The 20,531-nt window shown below is 40.1% G+C and overlaps 1 protein-coding gene across 1 annotated transcript; it reads left to right on the forward strand.

Moving 5' to 3' along the window:
* Window positions 1–593: 593 nt before the first annotated feature.
* On the forward strand, window positions 594–7,063 carry LOC149276258 (4-galactosyl-N-acetylglucosaminide 3-alpha-L-fucosyltransferase 9-like). Its single transcript, XM_089503820.1, has 2 exons — window positions 594–651; window positions 5,931–7,063. The coding sequence occupies exons 1-2, from the start codon at window positions 594–596 to the stop codon at window positions 7,061–7,063; spliced, it is 1,191 nt and encodes a 396-aa protein (XP_089359946.1).
* The last annotated feature ends 13,468 nt before the right edge of the window (window positions 7,064–20,531 follow it).

A 20,531-nucleotide genomic window follows, 5' to 3' on the forward strand; every position in this document is an offset into this window, starting at 1 on the left:
CAGTCTCCCTAGTACATCCTTGCCCATCTCTCTTTTACGGTTTATTTACTTTCCCCCCTCTGTCTAGGAACAAATGATTAGATGGTAGATATTTTGACTCACCTGGCTTCCCTAGCTTTTCACTCATTGTAAAACCTGAGGTCTCACTTGGGCTTGTCTTAAATCAGGGTATTAAGTTATGCCTGCCCTGAGACTTTTATCATGGAGCTGTGGAAAGGGCAGTGTCTGTGCATGTAACCAGCTTTTGATTTTCAGATCCATTCACAGTGGGATGAAGGCCAAAAACTCTGCAAGTGCAAGGAGGTCATACTTCATTGTCAAACCTGCGCAACCACACAGGGCTGCAACAGTGAGAGAACGTCACAAAGCTCTGAGGCAGGTATGTGGTGAATGTTCTACCATTTTTTACAGCATTCTATCTAAAGAGGAAGTCCCATTGAAAAATAAATATGCCCCAATAAACATTGTTCTTTTAACCTTAGAACAAGTTGATAAAAACTACGTCCATTGGGTTCCACTTATATTCGGAGAAGGGTCAGACGTCAAGGGAGTGAATAACAGCCCATGAGGCTACCATTATCCTAAGCAGCGGCATGAAGGAGACTTCATGCATCTGGATTTTCTTCAGTGCCTCTTCATATTACTCAGAAGGTGAGTATCATTGGGACCCTCTTTAAGGTTTATTCACTAACCTGAGTTTTCCAATGAGTTGAAAAGTTCCAGCTTACCAACCTTACTTTACATTAATAAGGTCCAACCATGTCTGAGTGGGCCCTGTATAATGCATAGTTAAGTAGTTGAGTTGAGCTTCCAAATGGAAGACCAACTTGGTCTTCTCACAGGAAAAGCTTACTGGAGGTGATGCATGGTGAAGCCAACAAGCTGAAATTGTTTAGCTTACCTCAAAAATACACTTTCAATTCAGAAGCACATGGCCAAGCTTCTAGGACAGGGGCGTCCAACCTGCGGCCCTCCAGCTGCTGCAAGACTACATCTCCCATAAAGCTGTTTCAGCTAAGGGGCTGGCTGAGGAGCATGGAAGATGTAGTCCTACAGCAGCTGCACGGCCGCAGGTTGGACGCCCCTGTTCTAGGAGCTACAGTATATGATTGAATCAATACTTTTAACATAATGGTCATTTGTTTATAGAAGACATGCTCCAATCTAAAGATACTTTGTATCTTTTGTGATTTCTCGGGTAATAGGGGGAATCTAATTCAGGAGCATTTGATAGAGGTGCCTATTAAACACAACGATTCAACCCAAAAGATGTCGAATTCTGTCCCCAAGAGCTCCGGCAGTGCTGTTCTTTTAGAAATAATAATAATAATTTTTATATCTCTATAGGCATCCACTTTTGAGATACAAAGGAGTCACAAAAACCACAACCTCATCTCACTGTTCACCATTTCCCTTCTGTACACAAAAGAAATGCGTTGGTGGAGACAAACTGGCCGACAAACTATTGGTGTGCTAGGCACTTGGCATTGGCCATCCACTGCCCGCCATCCCACAAAGTCTATCTGTGGGCCCTGAAAAATGATCCACTCACCTCATGGCCAACACTTCATGAGTTGAAGACAGAAGACACTTTTCCATGAAATGTAGTTCTCCACGAGCCCCCGTTCTTCTGATCATCTGATAACCAATTCTAGATCATTTACAATCATCTAAAGAAGATGGCTAATAGAAGCCATAAAAAATATCAGTAATATATTAAAGACACCTAAACCTGATTATGGTCTGTTCTTTGCTTTACTTCATTGCACAGACATTGCAGGTAATCGATAAATGGAGAATGGAGTTATGTACCCCTAAAAACATGGTAATGTATATATTACCGGTGCTGGGGCAAATCCTTCTAACTGTCTCTTTCTCACAATAGCACCACAGGTTGATACGGTTTGAAATTCCTAATATTTAGATAATTTAGATATTTAGATATGTTGGTACAAAAGCCGATAGTCAAAAGAATACCCAATTTACTGGTGAGATAAGAATCCCAATCGTGGTCAGATCTATCGAATAACGCAAGCAATGCAACCCTCGGAAATACAGTTTTGGCAGCTAACTACATCATCTTTCCAAACGGTGTTTACAACCTATATATATTAAATATATATTAGTATTATCGGTCCCGTTCAGACTCTGTGGCAGCTTTTCTGAAATACACTGCTTGTTTTTACTATGCAGTTGCTTTATTTATTTGTTCTGAAGGTTATAAACTCATCTCGGTCTCCTGCTCGGTAAAAGGATGTATCTTAGTGTAACAATGCCCCTCTGCCACCATATTAGATGGGGTGTGAAAGCCCACTAGACGAGTAACAGAATCAGGATCCCATGCATGTTTAAATTCCTTTACTGTAGTAACCTCTACCAATTCAGATGGGAGGCTGTTCCACTTATCTACCACCCAGTAAAGTAAAATAACATCTAAGCCGGCCTACTAGTTTTAGATTATGGCCCCCTGGAAGCATTTCTCCTCCTTTGAAATAAACTTTGTGAAATGTGTCTGTCGCATCCTCTCCCTGGAAAGGGAAAGGCTACTCTTGAGTATATTGGAGTGCCACCAGAATCCTATATGACAGGGGTGTCCAACCTGCGGCCCTCTCCCATAGTCCTCTTTCAGCTAAGGGCCTGGCTGATGAGTATAGGAGATGTAGTCTTGCAGCAGCTGGAGGGCCGCAGGTTGGACACCCCTGCTATATGATATCCATGCCTGTCATGGGTATGCTCTGCTTACTTCCATCATTGTCCCACCCCTTCCCCACCCCTTTCCCTGACATTTAAGGCTAGCCACACCCTGTGATGGCCTGACTCCACCCACTACAATTTCCCATATGGATAAGGATGAGTAGATCTCAAGTACGATGATATCTTCCACTGGACTAGGCAAATGGAATTACCAAGAAATATTATAAAGCAAAACCCATCGGACCCATATGAAAACAGTTCTAAATATGAAGCAGTCACCATAGAAACCATGGAATTTTCACGCGGATTAATAATTTTACATCACTGCCGAGCACTGTATTTAATGGTGAAACGGAAATGATTCCAGAATGACCCTGAACACTAACAAGTCTGCAATGATACTTGGGAAGGGTTAATAAAATAAACATCATGCACTAAGTAAATAGCTGTTTGCCCACAATTGTTATTACTTATTGTTTTATATAGCTCCATCATATGCTGTGGCGCTGTACAATGGGCCACCAATGCCATTAGCTGTCAAAATAACTTCAGTTTTTCCTTTTAACTCCTTTAAAAGACAACGCCAACCTTGGCGTGTCTCAGCAGCGTTGTGAGTATTTTTATAAATTGATTATATATATATATTTACATATATATATATATATATATATATATATATATAATAAATTGAATTCCATATATATGTGTGTAATTTGCTGTATGCATAGGTTGCTGGGAAATGTGTATATCGTGAACGCATGTTAATAAATGTTAATAAATGAACGTTTATTTATAAAATAAATACTATACTATATTCAAATACAAATATCTAGTGTGCATCAAAACAACATTCTAATTCATGTTATCGTAAGTAAAAATATATATTTTGTTTGTTGTAAATTAAACAATGGTCTCCTCTTTAACATATGAGAATTTTGTCTTTTATTTAATGTGCAAATTAAAAAAAAAACAGCCTAGGGCGGCTGTTAAGGAAACGCGATTATAGAAAGATTTCTAGGAAGGACCTGGGCCCTTAACTGATTCTAATGCTGCGGTGAATTCATCACGGCAGGTGGAACTGCACCTTTAAAATATCGAAGTAAGTGAGACATTTCAATGTAGTTTTCTAGTGCGCCTTGTTCATTAAAAAGAAAAGGAAAATGTAAATCGGGAGTTAAAGTGGCACGAACTCATATTTAATCAACACAGTATTAAAGGAATCAGTATCGATATTTTGTTTCATTGTCCAAAATTTATTTTTATACTCAAAACCGGAAAAAAAAAACTGGAAAAAACGAATATTGTTCGTTGCCTGTTCAACACGCCATCATGAGCAGGTCAGCTTTAAAGTTTTTATCATTAAGTTTCAGGTCAAAAATACATTTTCAAAAATATTGCCCTCTTATCTGTTTTGAAACAGCTCTAGATTTTGCCCCATAATAAAATGTTTCAGGCAACTGCTAATCAGCCACTTTTCTCGCTTCCTGTGTTATCTGTCCCCGGTATATTAGACAAACACCCTATTAGTGAGGGTTATATTACTGTATACAGCGCAGGGGACAATTACTATATACAGTGCTGGGGTTATTACTGTATACAGTGCAGGGGGTTATAACTTTATACAGTGCTGGGGTTATTACTGTATACAGCGCAGGGGGTTATTACTGTATACAGTGCAGGGGGTTATTACTGTATACAGTGCAGGGGGTTATTACTGTATTCAGGGCTGGGGTTTATGCTCATGGAAAATGCAGGTTGCAGGGTAGAGATTTTAACAGTAGGTTTGATTTAATGCCTCTCACATAAACCTGTACAAACACATATAAAGAGTGAACGAACCACCCCTTACTGGGAGCGGAATACCCTGTGTTCCTCTTTCCTTATTATATATATATATATTACGTAAAGTTGCCTGGAAACGCCATAAAGTTATATGCCCAGAACCATAAAACAGAGATATATCGTTCATAGTCTCTATGCGTGTCACTAACACAGTTATTGTGCGACATTTTGGTATTATTCCAAACTAGTTTGTCCGGTTCTGCCGTGTTCTGTTGGCTGGCTATTCATTAATTAACGCTCTTAGAGCCGCTTTGAAAGTTGAATAGCTATTCGACCATGTAAAGAATTTATCTCGGTCACTCGGAACCCGGAAGAAGTTGCTGCCACAAATACAACAACCGGATTGCTTAACCGGTAACCGATTTGGGCATCTAATCCTGTTCAAACACAAAGAGTCAAAGGGCTCGTGTTGTGGCGATAGAGTAGTAAGCAGTAAGGTCAGCACATGTTTATTATAGAGGGTTGCGGTAGGTCACGCCTTTACAAGGTATGTGCCACATAACTGTATATATATATACATACATTTCTAGCTGTAACATAATTACGAAAGGGTTTTCTAACAATCAATTAGCCTTTTGAATTTAAGATTAGATTAGCAAACACAACGTGCCATTGGAACACAGGAGTGATGGGAGTGATGAAGGGCCATTGGAACACAGGAGTACTGGGAGTGATAAAGGGCCATTGGAACACAGGAGTGATGGGAGTGATAAAGGGCCATTGGAACCAAGGAGTGATGGGAGTGATAAAGGGCCATTGGAACACAGGAGCGATGGGAGTGATAAAGCTACAATAGTCATTTAAAACATTAACACCGTTGTATTTCTGATTCATTTCATGTTATTTTAATGGACAACATTTACGTTTCTTTCAAAAACATGGTCTTTTCTCAGTGACCCCAAACTATTGAATGGTAATGTCACCCCTGATTCACCTTCCTCCAATGCTGTGGCCGCCAGAGAGACTCCACGCGGCACCTCCTGGCAGCATCTTCCCAGGGCGCATCCAAATCCAAGATGGCCTCCCGGCACGGTCAGCAGCTCTCCACACATGCGGAGGCCGCAAAGACATGGTTGGATGCGTTTGGTGTGGAAGAACTTGACCGGTCGCACAGACCTTTGGGATGAACTGGAACAGAGATTGCGAGTCAAACCTTCTCTTCCAACATCAGTGCCTGACCTCACAAATGCTCTACTGGATGGGCAAAAAATCCCCAAAAAGAAACAAATTTATAACATTATGTGAGGGATTTTTAGCATAAGAAATAGGAAGTTATGTGAAGATTTACTAGGAAATGTTGACCTGAGAATAATATTGAGATGAAAACTTTTATTTCAAATGTTCATTTTGTTTAGTTATATTCTCTTTTTCATTTTTGTTTGGGTTTTTTTTAGGTGATCGTTTCACTCTGATTCCTGATACCAACACTTCACTCATTCGTGTTTCCCAAATGATGATGATGACAAGGGTCAAGATGGCTCATAAATATTACTTCATTTTTTATTACATTTTTGTGATTATCCTACTTATGTATATCTGGAATTTAAGATCTTTTTATTCAGCCGTCAGCATTAGGCACCAAAGTTACAACCAGCTTGCGCTGCATTCCAACCAGAGCAGAGAGATTGGTGACCAACTTCTTATCCTTATCTGGACCTGGCCTTTTGGAGAGCCTTTCCCTTTGAACACTTGCTTTTCGGTTTATGGCATCTCCGGATGCAACCTGACCACAGACAGGAGTGTTTATAACCATGCGGATGCTGTGATAGTACATCATTACGATGTCATGCATTCAAAAAACTTGCCACCAAAAGAATCAAGACCACGCTATCAGCGGTGGATTTGGTTTAATATTGAGCCTCCCATAGTTACTGAAAATCTCAATATGTTGGATAACCTTATGAACATGACAATGACATATAGGCGCGACTCTGACATTGTCATACCGTATGGTTATTTAAAACCTATTAACACCCCTCAAACGTTTATGATCCCTACCAAGACCAAACTTGCGGCCTGGGTAGTGAGTATGTGGTACCCGGGTACTCGAAGGGCTGCGTACTATGAGGACCTGAAGAAATACATCCAGATTGACCTCTACGGAAAACATCACACGACACTCAGATGGGAAGATTTTTATAGCACCATCTCACAGTATAAGTTTTACCTCGCATTTGAAAATTGTAATCACAAGGACTATATCACGGAAAAATTGTGGGGGAATGCCTTTGGCATGGGGGCTGTCCCCGTGGTACTTGGTGCTCCACGGGAAAATTATGAGCGTTATATGCCCTCTGACTCGTTCATTCATGTGGATGATTTTTCTAGCCCTAAAGAGTTGGCCGAGTTCCTGATAAACCTGGACAAAGACGATTTACGTTACAAGCAGTACTTTAATTGGAGATCTCAATACGCACCTGTTAGAGAGGTTGGATGGGATCGTCACTACTGCAAAGCGTGCAGAGCTCTGCATCAAGCCCAAGGTTACCAGGTTATCCCTAGCATCGCCAAATGGTTCTTAAGCTAGTGACCGACGCTCTATTTTTATTAGCGTGGGGGAAATATTTATTCTGTATATATTAATTATATCTTGTACGTTTACTACTATATTTTCTTGCAGCAGTGTGGAGCGTCTGGGTCTTTGGATAGTATTTCTTTCCATCACAGTAAACGATTGGTTAAACGAGATTAGGAAACCCCTCCCTAGGAGACGCAATTCAAGGTACTCAATAAATGGTACGTTGTACCAACTCGTGTTGCAAACATGTTGCCAGTAAATTCCCACATATGCTGGCGTTGTGGCCAGTCTACCTCCGTATATGGTGGTCCTGTTTCAAAGTAAATAGGTTTTGGGGAGAGATCCTTCTATATTTGAGAAAAATAGACAATATAGTAATATATCCCTTGACTCAAGCACAGTTAATCTTAACCATTCATACTTGCTTAGCAGCTAAGAAAATTATAGCTAAAGAATGGAAACAAAATAGATATTTTACCATGACACAGCTGGAGAGCCAATTAAAATTTCAGATCACAATGGAGAAGGAAGTTTCGCCGATCTTACACATATCCTATAAAAAAAAAAACACAAACATGGCAAGCGTGCCTCTAAAAAAGAAATGATCTAAACCTAGTCAGCAGCATTGCCCACTCATAAGACCTACCTCATATCTCTTCTCCCCCAGCTCCACCTCTGAAGTCCGTGTAGTTACCTTTTTACGTTCTATGTTTTGGATTTTTTTCGCTATTATTGTCCGGTTCTCGATAATAATGAGGAATCACATGTCAATGGGTTTTCTCTGCTCGTGATTTTTTTTTTTCTGAATGCACCGACTATAAAAATAAAGACTAAAAAATAAAAAAAAAAATTAAAAATAAAATAAAAGGTAAGATATGACTTGTGGATCAAAAACAGGAAGGATAGGTAGAAGGGTTGAACTTGTTTTTATAAGTCAGACTTTACAGGATTGTCCTTCCTTGTATAGCGATCAGGTACTTACTTACATATTGAGAGACGATACAAGGATGAGAGCGACGTACTGTTTTAGAATGAAGAGTATATTTAAGACTTATGGATACGTTACTTTCATTTTCTTATCCTCAAGCGTTTATTTAATTGAGCTAATGAACTATAATTATATTTGATTGATATTTACCTACTTACCTTACCTAATTTCTATTAAAAAAAAAATAGTTTATGGACTCTTAGTCCATTCATAATTACTCTTACCATTTCCTTAAACGAAAATGAGGCCATTCTACACAAAGAGCAGGGAATAATGTTATCTTTAGGCATTAAATGGGAGGTAAATACTACGTGTTATAGAATGTGTGCTCAGAAACAGTTTATCGCTGTGTTCTAGAGCCCTATACGTTACATATGTGTGCATTGATAAATGTTTCTTTACAACTATTGTTATTCGAAAATGTCTTACCCGGTTTCATAATCTCATAATCAATAGGAAAAAAAGTCACAGCAAGTTACATAGTTATATTATTATGTAGTATATGGCTTTAATAGCAGAGTGTTCCGGGAAAGACTTTGAAATGATGTACAAACTACAAAGAAGACGCCATTAAAACACACCAACAAATTCAAAGTCCATTTTAGTGCACTTTTCAATTTCTTCTTGTACCCTAGAGGCTTGGAGGTCTTGCTTTCCCTGCCAGGCTGAGCTAAAACATAAAGATATCGTACAAAATATTTTGCATCTGCAGGATTTTTTTCCAGGGCAGTAAAATATCCGTCCCACCTCTCCCCTCTCCCACCTCAATACCTCCTTACTTCCCCCCTACTGCCTACCTTTGTTGAGTCCGGAGAGGAGTTTGGAGACTTGGAAAGTTTTCAGCAGTTGTGGTAACATCAGGCACTCAAAGTGTTGTTTTTACAATTCTCATGCTAGATGGCTGAGAATGAGATGTGCATTCACCAGCAGCTGCAGCACCGACACATAGTGGCTGCAGTTATCGAGTACTCCCAACAACGCATAACATACAAGATTGGCAGAGTCATGGGAAATGTATTCTCAACAGCTCGATTATAAGACGACCCCTCAACATTTGAATAAAAAGAAAAAGCCTGACTATAAGACTACCCTATAAGAAAAAAGTTTTACTAGTAAATATTCACATGTAAACTATTTTTTTCATATTTAAAAAAACCAAAAAACTATGATTGATAAAAATGCATTTTTTGTTTTTATTTCCTTTTATTTGCCAACCTGCCCCCCGTTATGCCTTATACCCCCTTATATGCCACTCTGCCCCCAGAAATGCCTTATACCCCATATATGCCACTCTGCCTCCCAGATATGTCTCTTGACCCCCTGTTTGCCACTTTGCAACCAGATATGCCTTTTCCCCTTATATGTGCCTCTGCCTCCCTGATACTCATTTTAGCCTCCTATATGCCCCTCTGCCTCTCTGATATTCTTTTTAACCCCTTTATGCCCCTCTGCCTCCCTGATATTCTTTTTAACCCCTAAATGCCACTCTGCCTCCAGGAAGCCCTTATACCGCCCCTATATGCAACTCTTACCCTCCCTGACTTACCAGTGCTTCCCTAGACTTCTCCCCGTGCTTCAGATTCCCTGATGTGTAGTGGTGGCAATCGGTGGAGGTCTGTGCGATGCGTGCAGACAACCTCTGCTGCTACTGCTGCCGGTACTTCTGCTGGGGCTTCTATGAATGAGCACAGGAAGGTCATGTGACTCCGATGCTCCATCATAGAAGCCTGGGCAGAAGTGCCGGCAGCAGTGGAGGTTGTCTGCACGCGTCACGCAGACCTCCACCGGCTGCTGGAGAGGAGGATCCAGGTCCCCTGCAGCGCTGCGGGGGGTCTGGATCTTAGTCTTGTAGTCAGACCTCTATTTGAAGTCTGATTGGAAGACGACCTTCAATATAAGACAATGGTTATTTTTCTTATAATTGAGCAAATACAGTACCCTGGCAGTACCTTTGCTGCCTGCAAACTGTGTCTCAGCCCAGACTGCCAGAGTAAAGGAGAGTAGACCAGCTAGAGGGAGCGGAAGAGAGCAGACCAAACCACTCTCACAGCAGGGGGTGAACAGAATGAAATTCAAAGCTTTTTGATGGAGGCTTAGATTGAATCTCTATGATTTCTACAAATGTTTCCCTCTGTGGCAGAAATGGAAGGGAGGTCTTCACCAAGATCGTCTTTGATACCAGGGACACTTGCACAAAAATATTAAACAAACATTTGCAGTTTTTCCATAGAACAAGCACAAACATATCTCTATTTTTATAATCAGTATTTGAGTAATAGTTAACCAGATGAAGGAAGTATCTGAGGATATTATATTCTTGTTCAGCAATGCGACCTGTCTATTTTATTTTAACGTACAATAAAAAAGGGGAAATAACATCAATACCACACAATCCTCCTTGCACTACATAACCCAATGAAAACGTCATCCATATTGTTAATATTGTTAACATTTTAACACATTAACAGACCTCCAGCTCCCTTGATCTCTTTGATCTCCCTAACTGAGCCTGCTCCACTAGCATCGGACATTACTGTCCGTCTCTGGAGGGGTGCTGGCGTGGTGGCAATACCCTGATGAGCGGCACCCAGGGCGGATTGCCACCCCCCGCTAGGTACGCTACTGCCCCCCTCACCCTTGTGTATTGTCCCTATCTGTATTTGTGCTCCCATCAAGCCCGCTTTGTGCATTTATGCCCCCACACCCTTGTGTATTGATTTATTTGATGTCTCCCAGCCAGCCACCCCCTAGTGTATTGATGCCGCATACCATTTTTTTAATTAGTAAGATGCCCCCATACCCTTGTGTATTGCCCCCAGCCAGCCCCCCTTTAGTATTGATTTATGTGATGCCCCAGCCACCCTCTTGTGTAGTGATGACCCCACTGTCCCCTGCGGAATGCTGCTCAAACTGCTCCCAACCGACGTGACTGACTTCTCAACATCACGTAGAACTCCCTTGAGCATCAAGTTGCATCTTCAACAAGGACAAAGAGGGGGACAAAGAGCATGCATGCCGGCTGCTTAAATATCATTAGGTGGCTTTCAGAGGCGCTCTTATGGCCGCTTTGAATCTCACGGCTGCACAACCAGTTCCGGGGGGGGGGGTCTCTGGTTAAGTTGCTGATTGTTGCTGATTGTTTCAGGCAGCCTTTGTAAAGGAGGGGACAAAAGATTCTAAAGCACTTCGGAACAGGAAATTGATTACATAATGTTGGTCACCAATCTTGGCCACCATCAGGTATACTTTTAACCCCTAAATGACAAAGTCCGTATGTGCACGGGCTCAAAATGCATTGTTTTCAATGGGTTTAGGGACCACCCGTTGTCCTTAAGGGGCTAAACCAAATATCTCCAAAACAATTATACCAAACAACCAAAAACACAAGCAGTCGGTTTAATTAATTAATTTATTTCATTGAGGTGACAGCTGTGACAGTGCCACTTCCACTCAATTCAAGTGGTTAGAATAAGTCGTCCATGTGCATTCTAGGAGTCCCTGGTCCCTGTTATTACACGTGAACAAGGACTCCGCTGATACACAGCAACAATATACTGAAAGTTAGAGAAATACTGCTTATGCGAAAATAATACTTATGCGAAAATATTAAGGATTCAGTAATGCCGCATCACAGGGAATAGGGGCACCTTAATTGGGGATGTAGCTAGAGGAAGGGTTGATTTATAGATTTATAGTCCCCATTTTGTTACTATACAGTGGCATGGTATACTGGAGATAAAAAAAATAAATTCTAAATATAAGGTGGCAATCAGGTCAGAGATAATATGAGGACTCAATTATCAGTGACAACTTTAGGTGATCATCATACATTGTGTTCACATGCATTCCTTAATGGAATCAAACTGATCTTAATCTGGAACAAGGCATGCCAAGAACTGGTTCTGTGTGGAAATGGCTCAATCAGATATCAAATTAGGGCGATCAAAAGATGGTTAAACAATGACATAGAAATCATAAAGAGCAATAAAAAGATGATATAGGAGGAGAGCTGACTAGCACTGTACAGTTTGAAAGAAATAAGTAAGAGCGGTGGCAAGCAACAAGGGTAAAAGAATAGCATTCATGAGGCTAATGCAAACAAGCAACGGAACTAAAACAAAGAGTAATAACACTTGTGTAAATACATACAGGATCATATTAAATCAAACATACGAGAACTGTATAACTATACAAAGAAACAGAAAAAAACAGAACACATTGAGGATAGATAAGCTTAACAGGTAAAAATAAGAATAAAAATTAGATAATCGCAAATTTCTGACGCTGGATTTAATTACCTATAAGAAATGTATCCCATGGATCTGTATTTTATATTCTTCAACAGAAAGACATAAGCTACATTTTATCTTAGAAAATTAAATCTCCTACAAAATAATGGAGGGTGACAGAGGGACAGAGAGAATGTTCAAAGATGTATGCCAAACCACCACAAAGAAGTCAAAACCTGACCTAGAGGACCCATCAAAGCCAGTTTCCCAATATTCCATTCACTACTGTCCTCTGATGACCTGGTCTAATGGTGGGGCGAGCCAAACGTATAAGAGAAGGAAAGACCTTAAAACTAATGAGATTGTCCCTTTTCAAGGACAAAATCCTAAATGACAAGAGAAGATTAAGCTGTCTTATTTTGTACTCATCTTCTGTGGTTAAGACACGTTGAGTCAGACATTGGTCTAAAGCCAACGCTTCGTTGTACTGGTGACTAAAATAAGAGGGACCGGCTGACCCGAGTTTAAGCGTCAGCTTCCCACTTACAGTGTTATGCTACAAGACAGATACTCAATGCAGATACTCAAAGTCGCCAAATTTATATTCCCCCAAATCTCTAAAAGAAACTGGCAACAGGCAGGCATCAAACAGCCATGATCCACCAGAGAATCATCGCTGGTTGGGTGAGGCCAATTACTCATCATTTTACTACCTACAAGGAACATATTTCCAAAACATCACAGGGCTGAGTACTTGTTGGACTCATGTAGCTATTACAGAATATTAAAAATAATTTGCACACAGATCACTAAATAATTTGGAGAAAAGATGGCTGAGAGTTTACAAATATGCTGCTATAAGAGTTCATGATGTCCCCATAAAACGTCTGAGACAATCCCAGCGAGGACTTGTGTGAACTTGAAATTTTTAATTCTTGTGCCAAGTGTAGCTTTTCATAATAATCTCACCATGAATACCTGGCTAAGGTGTGCCGCAACCCCTGCCAACCTGAATAATAAAACTGTGTCCAAAATGTGACACTATTAACCCATGATAATCTGCAACTGATTCATAATTCATAAATTGGACATTCTTTACAATTGTTTTGCAATTCTATAAATCTATACATAGAACCATATATACTTTATACAGTATATATATATATATATATATATCTTTCATGGGCAATATCTAAGAAAAGTTACCAAATATAAAAGTTGATGTTTTAGCTATATGTTGATTATATACATTTTTGGATATTTCCTTAGTATATCAAACTTCAGTAAATAAGCCACAGGGGTTTCATCCTAATCAGCAGTATTTTTACAAATATACATTTCTTTTTCCTACCAAACCATATTGGGTAGATTTTTCCTGGACTGCCAGCGTGCACACCTCCCAAAAGTAGAATAATTAGGCATTCCTATTTACATAACACTAATGTTTAGGGATGTTGGATGTGCCCCAAAGAATAACCATACCCACCTTTTTCTGTTTCGCAAATCCAGGAACAGTAACAGTCCGTCTCCTCCTGGTTTCCAGTTCCTATTCTTTTGTCATGGTTTTTTTTGGGTATGATCGGTACCAAAACCTCCTTTATTCCTTCAATACAAACCAACACAGCTTTTTAAACCCCAGGCATTGTGAAATCATGTGCGTTTGCCCAAGCATTCTTACGGAACGAAAAGAACAGGTGAGAGTTTGATTTCTTTTGTATTCAGGTCGTATTTGCCAATGATGTCGGAAACAAAGCATCTACTATTTTAATATCATTCTTCTTGAGATATGTCTTGGTTTTGAAACATAGTGCCCTTTTGTTTTTTGTGGTTTTGTAAGCACTAGGCGTGTCCAGAAGATGAGGTACAGCGTTCTATCGTAGAACATGGGATTTTACGTTATAGGTCACTATTGTTATAATTCTGTTTAATGGAACCCTTTGTTCGTAACAACTTCTAAGAAAGGTTCGGAACTCATGGCCCAACTTTGAGAGCCTCCGATTAAACCAAGGGTCCCTGGTCATGTAACCACATACAAATACATTGCCCAGAACCTATTTTTAAAACTTTACATAATAAATATATTTTTAAAATGCAAATGTATCCAATTTTTTTAAGTTTCAGTTTTCAAGAAATTGTACGAGAACCGTGATCTCCAAGCCACCAGTGATCACCGGACACTTTGTGGTGTTTGTCGCGGTGTTACAAGGGAGTGAGAAGGACAGGGCGTATGTCTTTCTGTGTGGTTACATACGATACAAAGCTGTTTAGTTTCTCAACTAGGACTTTTGGCCTTTTAACCCCTTAAGGACAATGGGTGGTCCCTAAACTCATTGAAAACAATGCATTTAGGAGCTTTGCCATTAAGGGGTTAATAAGATGTTAAAGTGATTATAAAGACAAAGTATCGGTCAACCATTGCGCTGGTTGGCGCACAACAGGTGGACACAATATTTATTATGTATTTATTTATCACTTTTATTGCATAGGTAGCCATGATGCTTTCTGATTAGTTGGGTTTATAAAATAATGTAGAAACTGGTATATTTTTATGGAAAATAGAATTTGCCAGCAGATTAGACACATTTAGCCCATCTAGGTTTTCCTGTAAGACTCAGACCTTAATCACTCCTTGGTCTTGTCTTAGATTCAGGATGGTTTGATGTCTAACCCACGCATGTTTAAATTGCCTCACTATATTAGCCTCTACCCCTTCTGATGGGAGGCAGTTACATTAATCCACCACCCTCTCTTATAGATGTTTTTTCTTCTTAACTTCCGTAACTGTCTTTCATTCAGCATAAGTTTGTATTGATTTTTTACATATTGAGAATTGTGAAAAATCAGAAGGTTTTATAAAATATTTCTCAGGAATAGTAGGTTAAAGATTCTCTGCGATAATAACTCAGATATTGTAGAAAAAAATATATATATAATGCAAGGCAAATATTAGTCTAAAAGGCAACATTAGAGGGTTGTGTTGGTAAATTATTTTTGTGCTGGAAAGTTGATTGCTCAGTGCATTGATTCTTCCGGAAAAAATATTTTATTTGAATGACATTATTTGCCCAAATAATTTAACTAAAGTATTCTACAGTAAAGGAGTCTAAAAATGGCAAATTTGAAACCATAGAAATAAAAATTGAAAACAACTATAAAGACTGTGAGAAACAGGTCACAAAAAAGAAGAGCACTGTTCAAAATATAGTACTGCAAGACTATGAAATTCACCAAATTAACATAAGCAAAAATGACATATTTATACATAAAAAAAATATATATAACCATTTAGATGCAAATTTTGCATTGATTAACATTAAAATTAAATAATTAGCAATATTGTTTCTTGTCTACTATATGTGCTATAGCATGAAGTGTGTATGTCATGTATATATTAAAAATCTATATCATATATATCACCCTTGGAATACCGTTGTAGCTGCTTTCTTATAGATTTTAAAAATCCTAATCAACCCCACTCATGTCATGTACTTGGATAAATGGATAAATTTTGTCCGCGGTGCGGACCACATATTACCACAGCACCGCGACACAAGCTTTATTAATGTTTAACATCAATTTTAAGCTTAACCATTTATTTGCCAAACACATTTTGACACAGTATATAAACAGCTTTAACCCCTTCAATCCCAGGGGTTTTTGGTACCTCAAAGCCCAGAGCAATTTTGCCATTTTTGGGGTATGTCGGTTTAGCGATGATTCTCTTTTCCTGTGAGTAGTGTACCCATGTAAACTATATATTGTTTTTTCAAGGAGAGATAGAGCTTTCGTTTGATACCATAGTTGGATGATTAGCTGAAAATTTAGAATGAGAAATTTAGTAAAAACTAGCGAAGATTAGAAAAATAAACTAATTTTTTTTCTTACATTTTCCCTCTGAATCCTCACAAACTTAGGTAAAGTGATGGAAAAATCCCCTCCAAGTTTATCAATTCAGGTGTCCTGATTTCAGAAATACCTAATTTATATAGATTTTCCAGACTTTCCCAGCACCAGGGAGCATACTATAAGGTGTACAAACAACAAGCAACACTGAAAAATGTTAAAAGAGCCATTGTCCCACAATATACTATGAGAAAGAAACAGTGTTGTCATTAAGGGGTTAATAACAATGTGGTATTTTGTTATCATTAAGAAACAATTTAATATAATGTAAATATATATATATATATATTTATAGCTAGTTGAATGGCAAATAGCGTGACTCAGATAGGTATGTATAAAGCACACAAGAGCTCAACTATGATCTGTACAGAGATTTCCAGCAATTAATCAGCAATGTTATCATCTCCAGAAATCTGCCCAGCCCTAAAACTCATATCTAGTTGCAAAAAATAGCTTAAAAAATGTAATTAACAAATGACTGGCCCCAGAGATGTAAAATGACTCACACAAACCGCCATAATATCGAAACCAGAACCTAACCGGCTTGTTCACCATCTTTTGTGTAGCAACTCCAAACAGGTCAGGTTCCGAGTGATACTACTAATAAGCCCCTAAACCAGGGGCGTCCAACATGCGGCCCGCTGGACATCGTGGTGTGGCCCACATGAGATCTTCAGTGGTAACCATTCCTCCAACCAGAGCTCTAAATAGAAAGGGGCATCTGGAAGGGGAGCTCAGTGTGAGGGGTGAAGACTGTGCCAGCTGAGTCTCCCTTACTTCTCCCCCAACTGTTTCAGTAGCTCTGTCTCTTTTCCCGCAGCTCCCCTTCGTCTCTTACCTCTTCTTGGTCTTCTGTGTTCTTTTTTCTTTAGTTTCTCCCCGTGCTTTCTTTCTTCTACCTTTCAGAGCACTTCCGCAAAAGAGTGGAGGTTCCGGACCCACCCTCTCCCTAGATTGAAGGAATGAGGGAGAGGCTGTCACCGTGGCTCCACCATTTTATGGAAGTACTCCGAGAGGCCTTAGACACTGCATCTTTTCACGTAATAAAGGAACACCAAAATAATGTCTAATGGTGCCTCATAAAACGGAACACTTTGTAGAAGAAGGGTCAATACATGAACACATGAAGAATGTTTTTCAAGTAAGGATGACGGAAAGAAGACAAGACTCCTCTTGAATAAGTCACCACAAAAAAAGGAACTGAAAGCTCGAAAATAAGATCAGGAAATAAAGTGACCCATGAATAAGCAATAATTTATGTAAAAACCATCCAGCCTCTCACAGCCCAACAAATGAAGATAATCAGAATAATGTGGCATTAAATACAATGCAGATTCAATGTTGGATTTATTCATCAGGACGGTCTTTCCAAAAGCTCAAACCCAACTGATTGCTATGAAAAGAAGTAAAAGAGACTTTACACAATTCCAGTTCCAGTCCCTTTGAAAGGATGAGCGATGAATAAGTTTACATTTTCTGGCCTCCTTTTTAAGTACCAAGCCTAACCATGAAAGGCAATGATCTGAATGAGGAGGATACTCCAAAGGTCCCTTAACATGCCCCCATAGAATTCTCTCTGTCACTACTTCTGGATGAGCCAATGCTAAATTAAAATTATTGGAAACATCTGAAAAATTTTAAATCTTTAAAAGGAATACAAATCACTTCCTTAAACCCCTGTCTTTATATGTGGATATAATATAAGATGTACCAGGTATTTTGGCAGCGAATGTCTTGTACTAGCAGTTGACCCCAATTTAACAATCACTCGGGAACCGACACAGTTAATAGTGTTTAATAAGAAATGTTAAAAACATACCTACAAACATCAATGCCATAGTACATGCGCTATGTTTAGCAGACTAGCATGGATCTACCCAAGTGATCTAAATTTAAAGTATGAAAATATGAAAATCGATACGATTTTAATACTTATCCAATCAGGGGCATAACTAGAAGCCTCAGGGCCCCAGTGCGAGAATCTGTTAAGGGCCCCCCCAACCCGATCTACCCTCCTCTCACACCATCTCCCCCCCCCCTTCTCAGGCTACATTTTTTTGTTTTTGTTTTTATTTCCTTTTATTTGCCAACCTGCCCCCCCAGTTATGCACATCTGCCCCAGGCTTGCCACTCTGCCCCCTGATATGCCTTTTAACCCCCTATATGCCCCTCTGCCTCCAGAAATGCCTTATACCCCTATACGCCACTCTGGCATATAGGGGGTTAAAAGGCATTTCTGGAGACAGATTGGCATAAAGGGGTTAAAAGGCATATCATAGAGCACTTTGCCTCCTGAATGGGGACAGGGGTGACACTGGGGATCTGAATGGGGACAGGGGTGACACTGGGAGGGGCTCATTGGGGACAGAGATTACATGGGGGGGCTGAAAGGGGACAGAGGTGGCACTGGGGTGCTAAACTTGTGAACACATACAGACACAGAGATTTTTTTTTTTGTTTAATCATTTAAAAATAATAATTTAAAAAAGCATTATGTTGTTTGTCCCCCACGGACACACTTACACACACACATACTGATTGTTTTTGTTTTTTAAAAATACAAAAAATATTATACAGTTTGTTCAAACAATAAATTAGTTTACTGACCTTCTACTTCTTCCACTTTGGGGCTTTTTCATCTTCATCACCGTCCTCTGTCTGAGTGCGAGGGGGCGGAGCTTTCACCCCTCACGCTGCTCTCAGTCTCATCATCACTATGCGGCCATCAGATTGCTGGAAATGTAAATCTAAACGGCCGCTGCGTGCTGATGCCGCCGGCCAGAGCTATTTTAATCCTTTTTTTATTTATTTAATATGCCGGATCGGCTTGCCATATTAAAAATAAATAAATAAAGTATTAAAGTAACTCCGGCCGGCGGCATCAGCACGCAGCGGCCATTTAGATTTACATTTCCAGCAATCTGATGGCCGCATAGTGATGGGAGCAGCGTGAGGGGTGAAAGGTGAGTGCGAGGGGGCGGAGCTTTCACCCCTCACGCTGCTCCCATCACTAAACGGCCATCGCACACGGCCGCTGGGTGCTGATGCGGCCGGCCGGCGCTACTTTAATACTTTCTTCTTTTTAAATTTAACATGGCAAGCCGATTCAGCTTCCCATATTAAATAAAATTTTTAAAAAAAGAATTAAAGTAGCGCCGGCCGCGTCGGCCGTTTAGATTAGATTTTGGCGATTGTCCCCCTGCCCACCCCGCTGCTTCCAATCCCGCTCCGCCGGCCGCCGGGCCCACTATTCTGCGGGCCCACCGGGAAATTTCCCGGTATCCCGGTGGGCCAGTCCGGCCCTGCTTGGGCCCCCCTGAGTGGCAGAACTCCAGGGCCTGGTCGCAGTCGCGACCCCGGTAGTTCCGCCACTGTATCCAATCCCAGGTTATCTTACGGTGATGATGCTGGAACATGTGAGAAACAGGAGGGAAAAGCCTTTCATACTTCCTGCAGCTCTAATGTGGGTCTTCCTCTCTCCCTCCTCTCCAAGATGCAATTCCTCTTTTCCACTTAAGGCATGGGATTAAATCCCCTTTTCCCTTTCCCATTCTCCCCCTACGTTCCTCCCATTCCCTGCCTCCGAACATGCTTTCCCTAAAAAACTAGAAAAACTGGTTTTGGCCATGCTTACAGTAGTGACCAGATAGAACTGGTCACTACTGGTTTCCGGGACAGTAAAGGCCACTTCCAGTGCTGGAGACTGCCACTTACCTAGGGAATATCTACTAAATGGGGAATCTCAGAGTTTAGAACGTAGGGAGTTATGGGCGCAAAAGCACTAATAGCGCCAACAAATGTACCTCATTTTTCATGTCCATAACACCAAGTTGCTCTGGTTATTTAAAAAACGCAATTACATTAAGTGGCTGAAACACAGCTGAATACATGTCGACATGCTTTATTCAAATACGGGAAACATTGTTAGTCTTCTGTCTCGCGTCGAGAGAATGCTGTCATGGAACTATACTTCCCATTATCCTTCAAACACATATCCCGGGAACAATACCTACCTACCTACCAGGACAGAAAAGTGCACAAAAAGTATAATTTAAGAATTTTAAAAAGGCAAGGTTTAACTGGGAGCGGAGTCACCATGACAACAGATGACTTTTACACAAATCTGCATGACTGAAGTACCCTCGATCACCGGGCCAGACCCCTCACCCAATTTACTTTTACCCAATAACGACAGACACATGAAACTTGGGTTGAAAAGGCCACAGCCAATTTTTTTTATTAACTAAGTCAATGCCACGCAACCTTAGGCCCTACACCTTGTCGCGTTAACAGGGCAAGGACTACCTCATAAATATAATTACTCATAAATATAATACATAACATCCATAAACATAAA

Source organism: Sceloporus occidentalis, unplaced genomic scaffold, assembly GCF_023333645.1.
Source record: "Sceloporus occidentalis isolate IW3139 unplaced genomic scaffold, rSceOcc1.0.p SCAF_243, whole genome shotgun sequence".
Taxonomy (NCBI): domain Eukaryota; kingdom Metazoa; phylum Chordata; class Lepidosauria; order Squamata; family Phrynosomatidae; genus Sceloporus; species Sceloporus occidentalis.

Bases quoted from the DNA above. Each gene is read 5' to 3' on its own strand.
- LOC149276258 (XM_089503820.1), top strand. From the start codon at position 594: ATGAAGGAGACTTCATGCATCTGGATTTTCTTCAGTGCCTCTTCATAT. The intron at 652-5,930 runs GTGAGTATCATT...GGTTTTTTTTAG, and splicing joins CTCTTCATATTACTCAGAAG to GTGATCGTTTCACTCTGATT.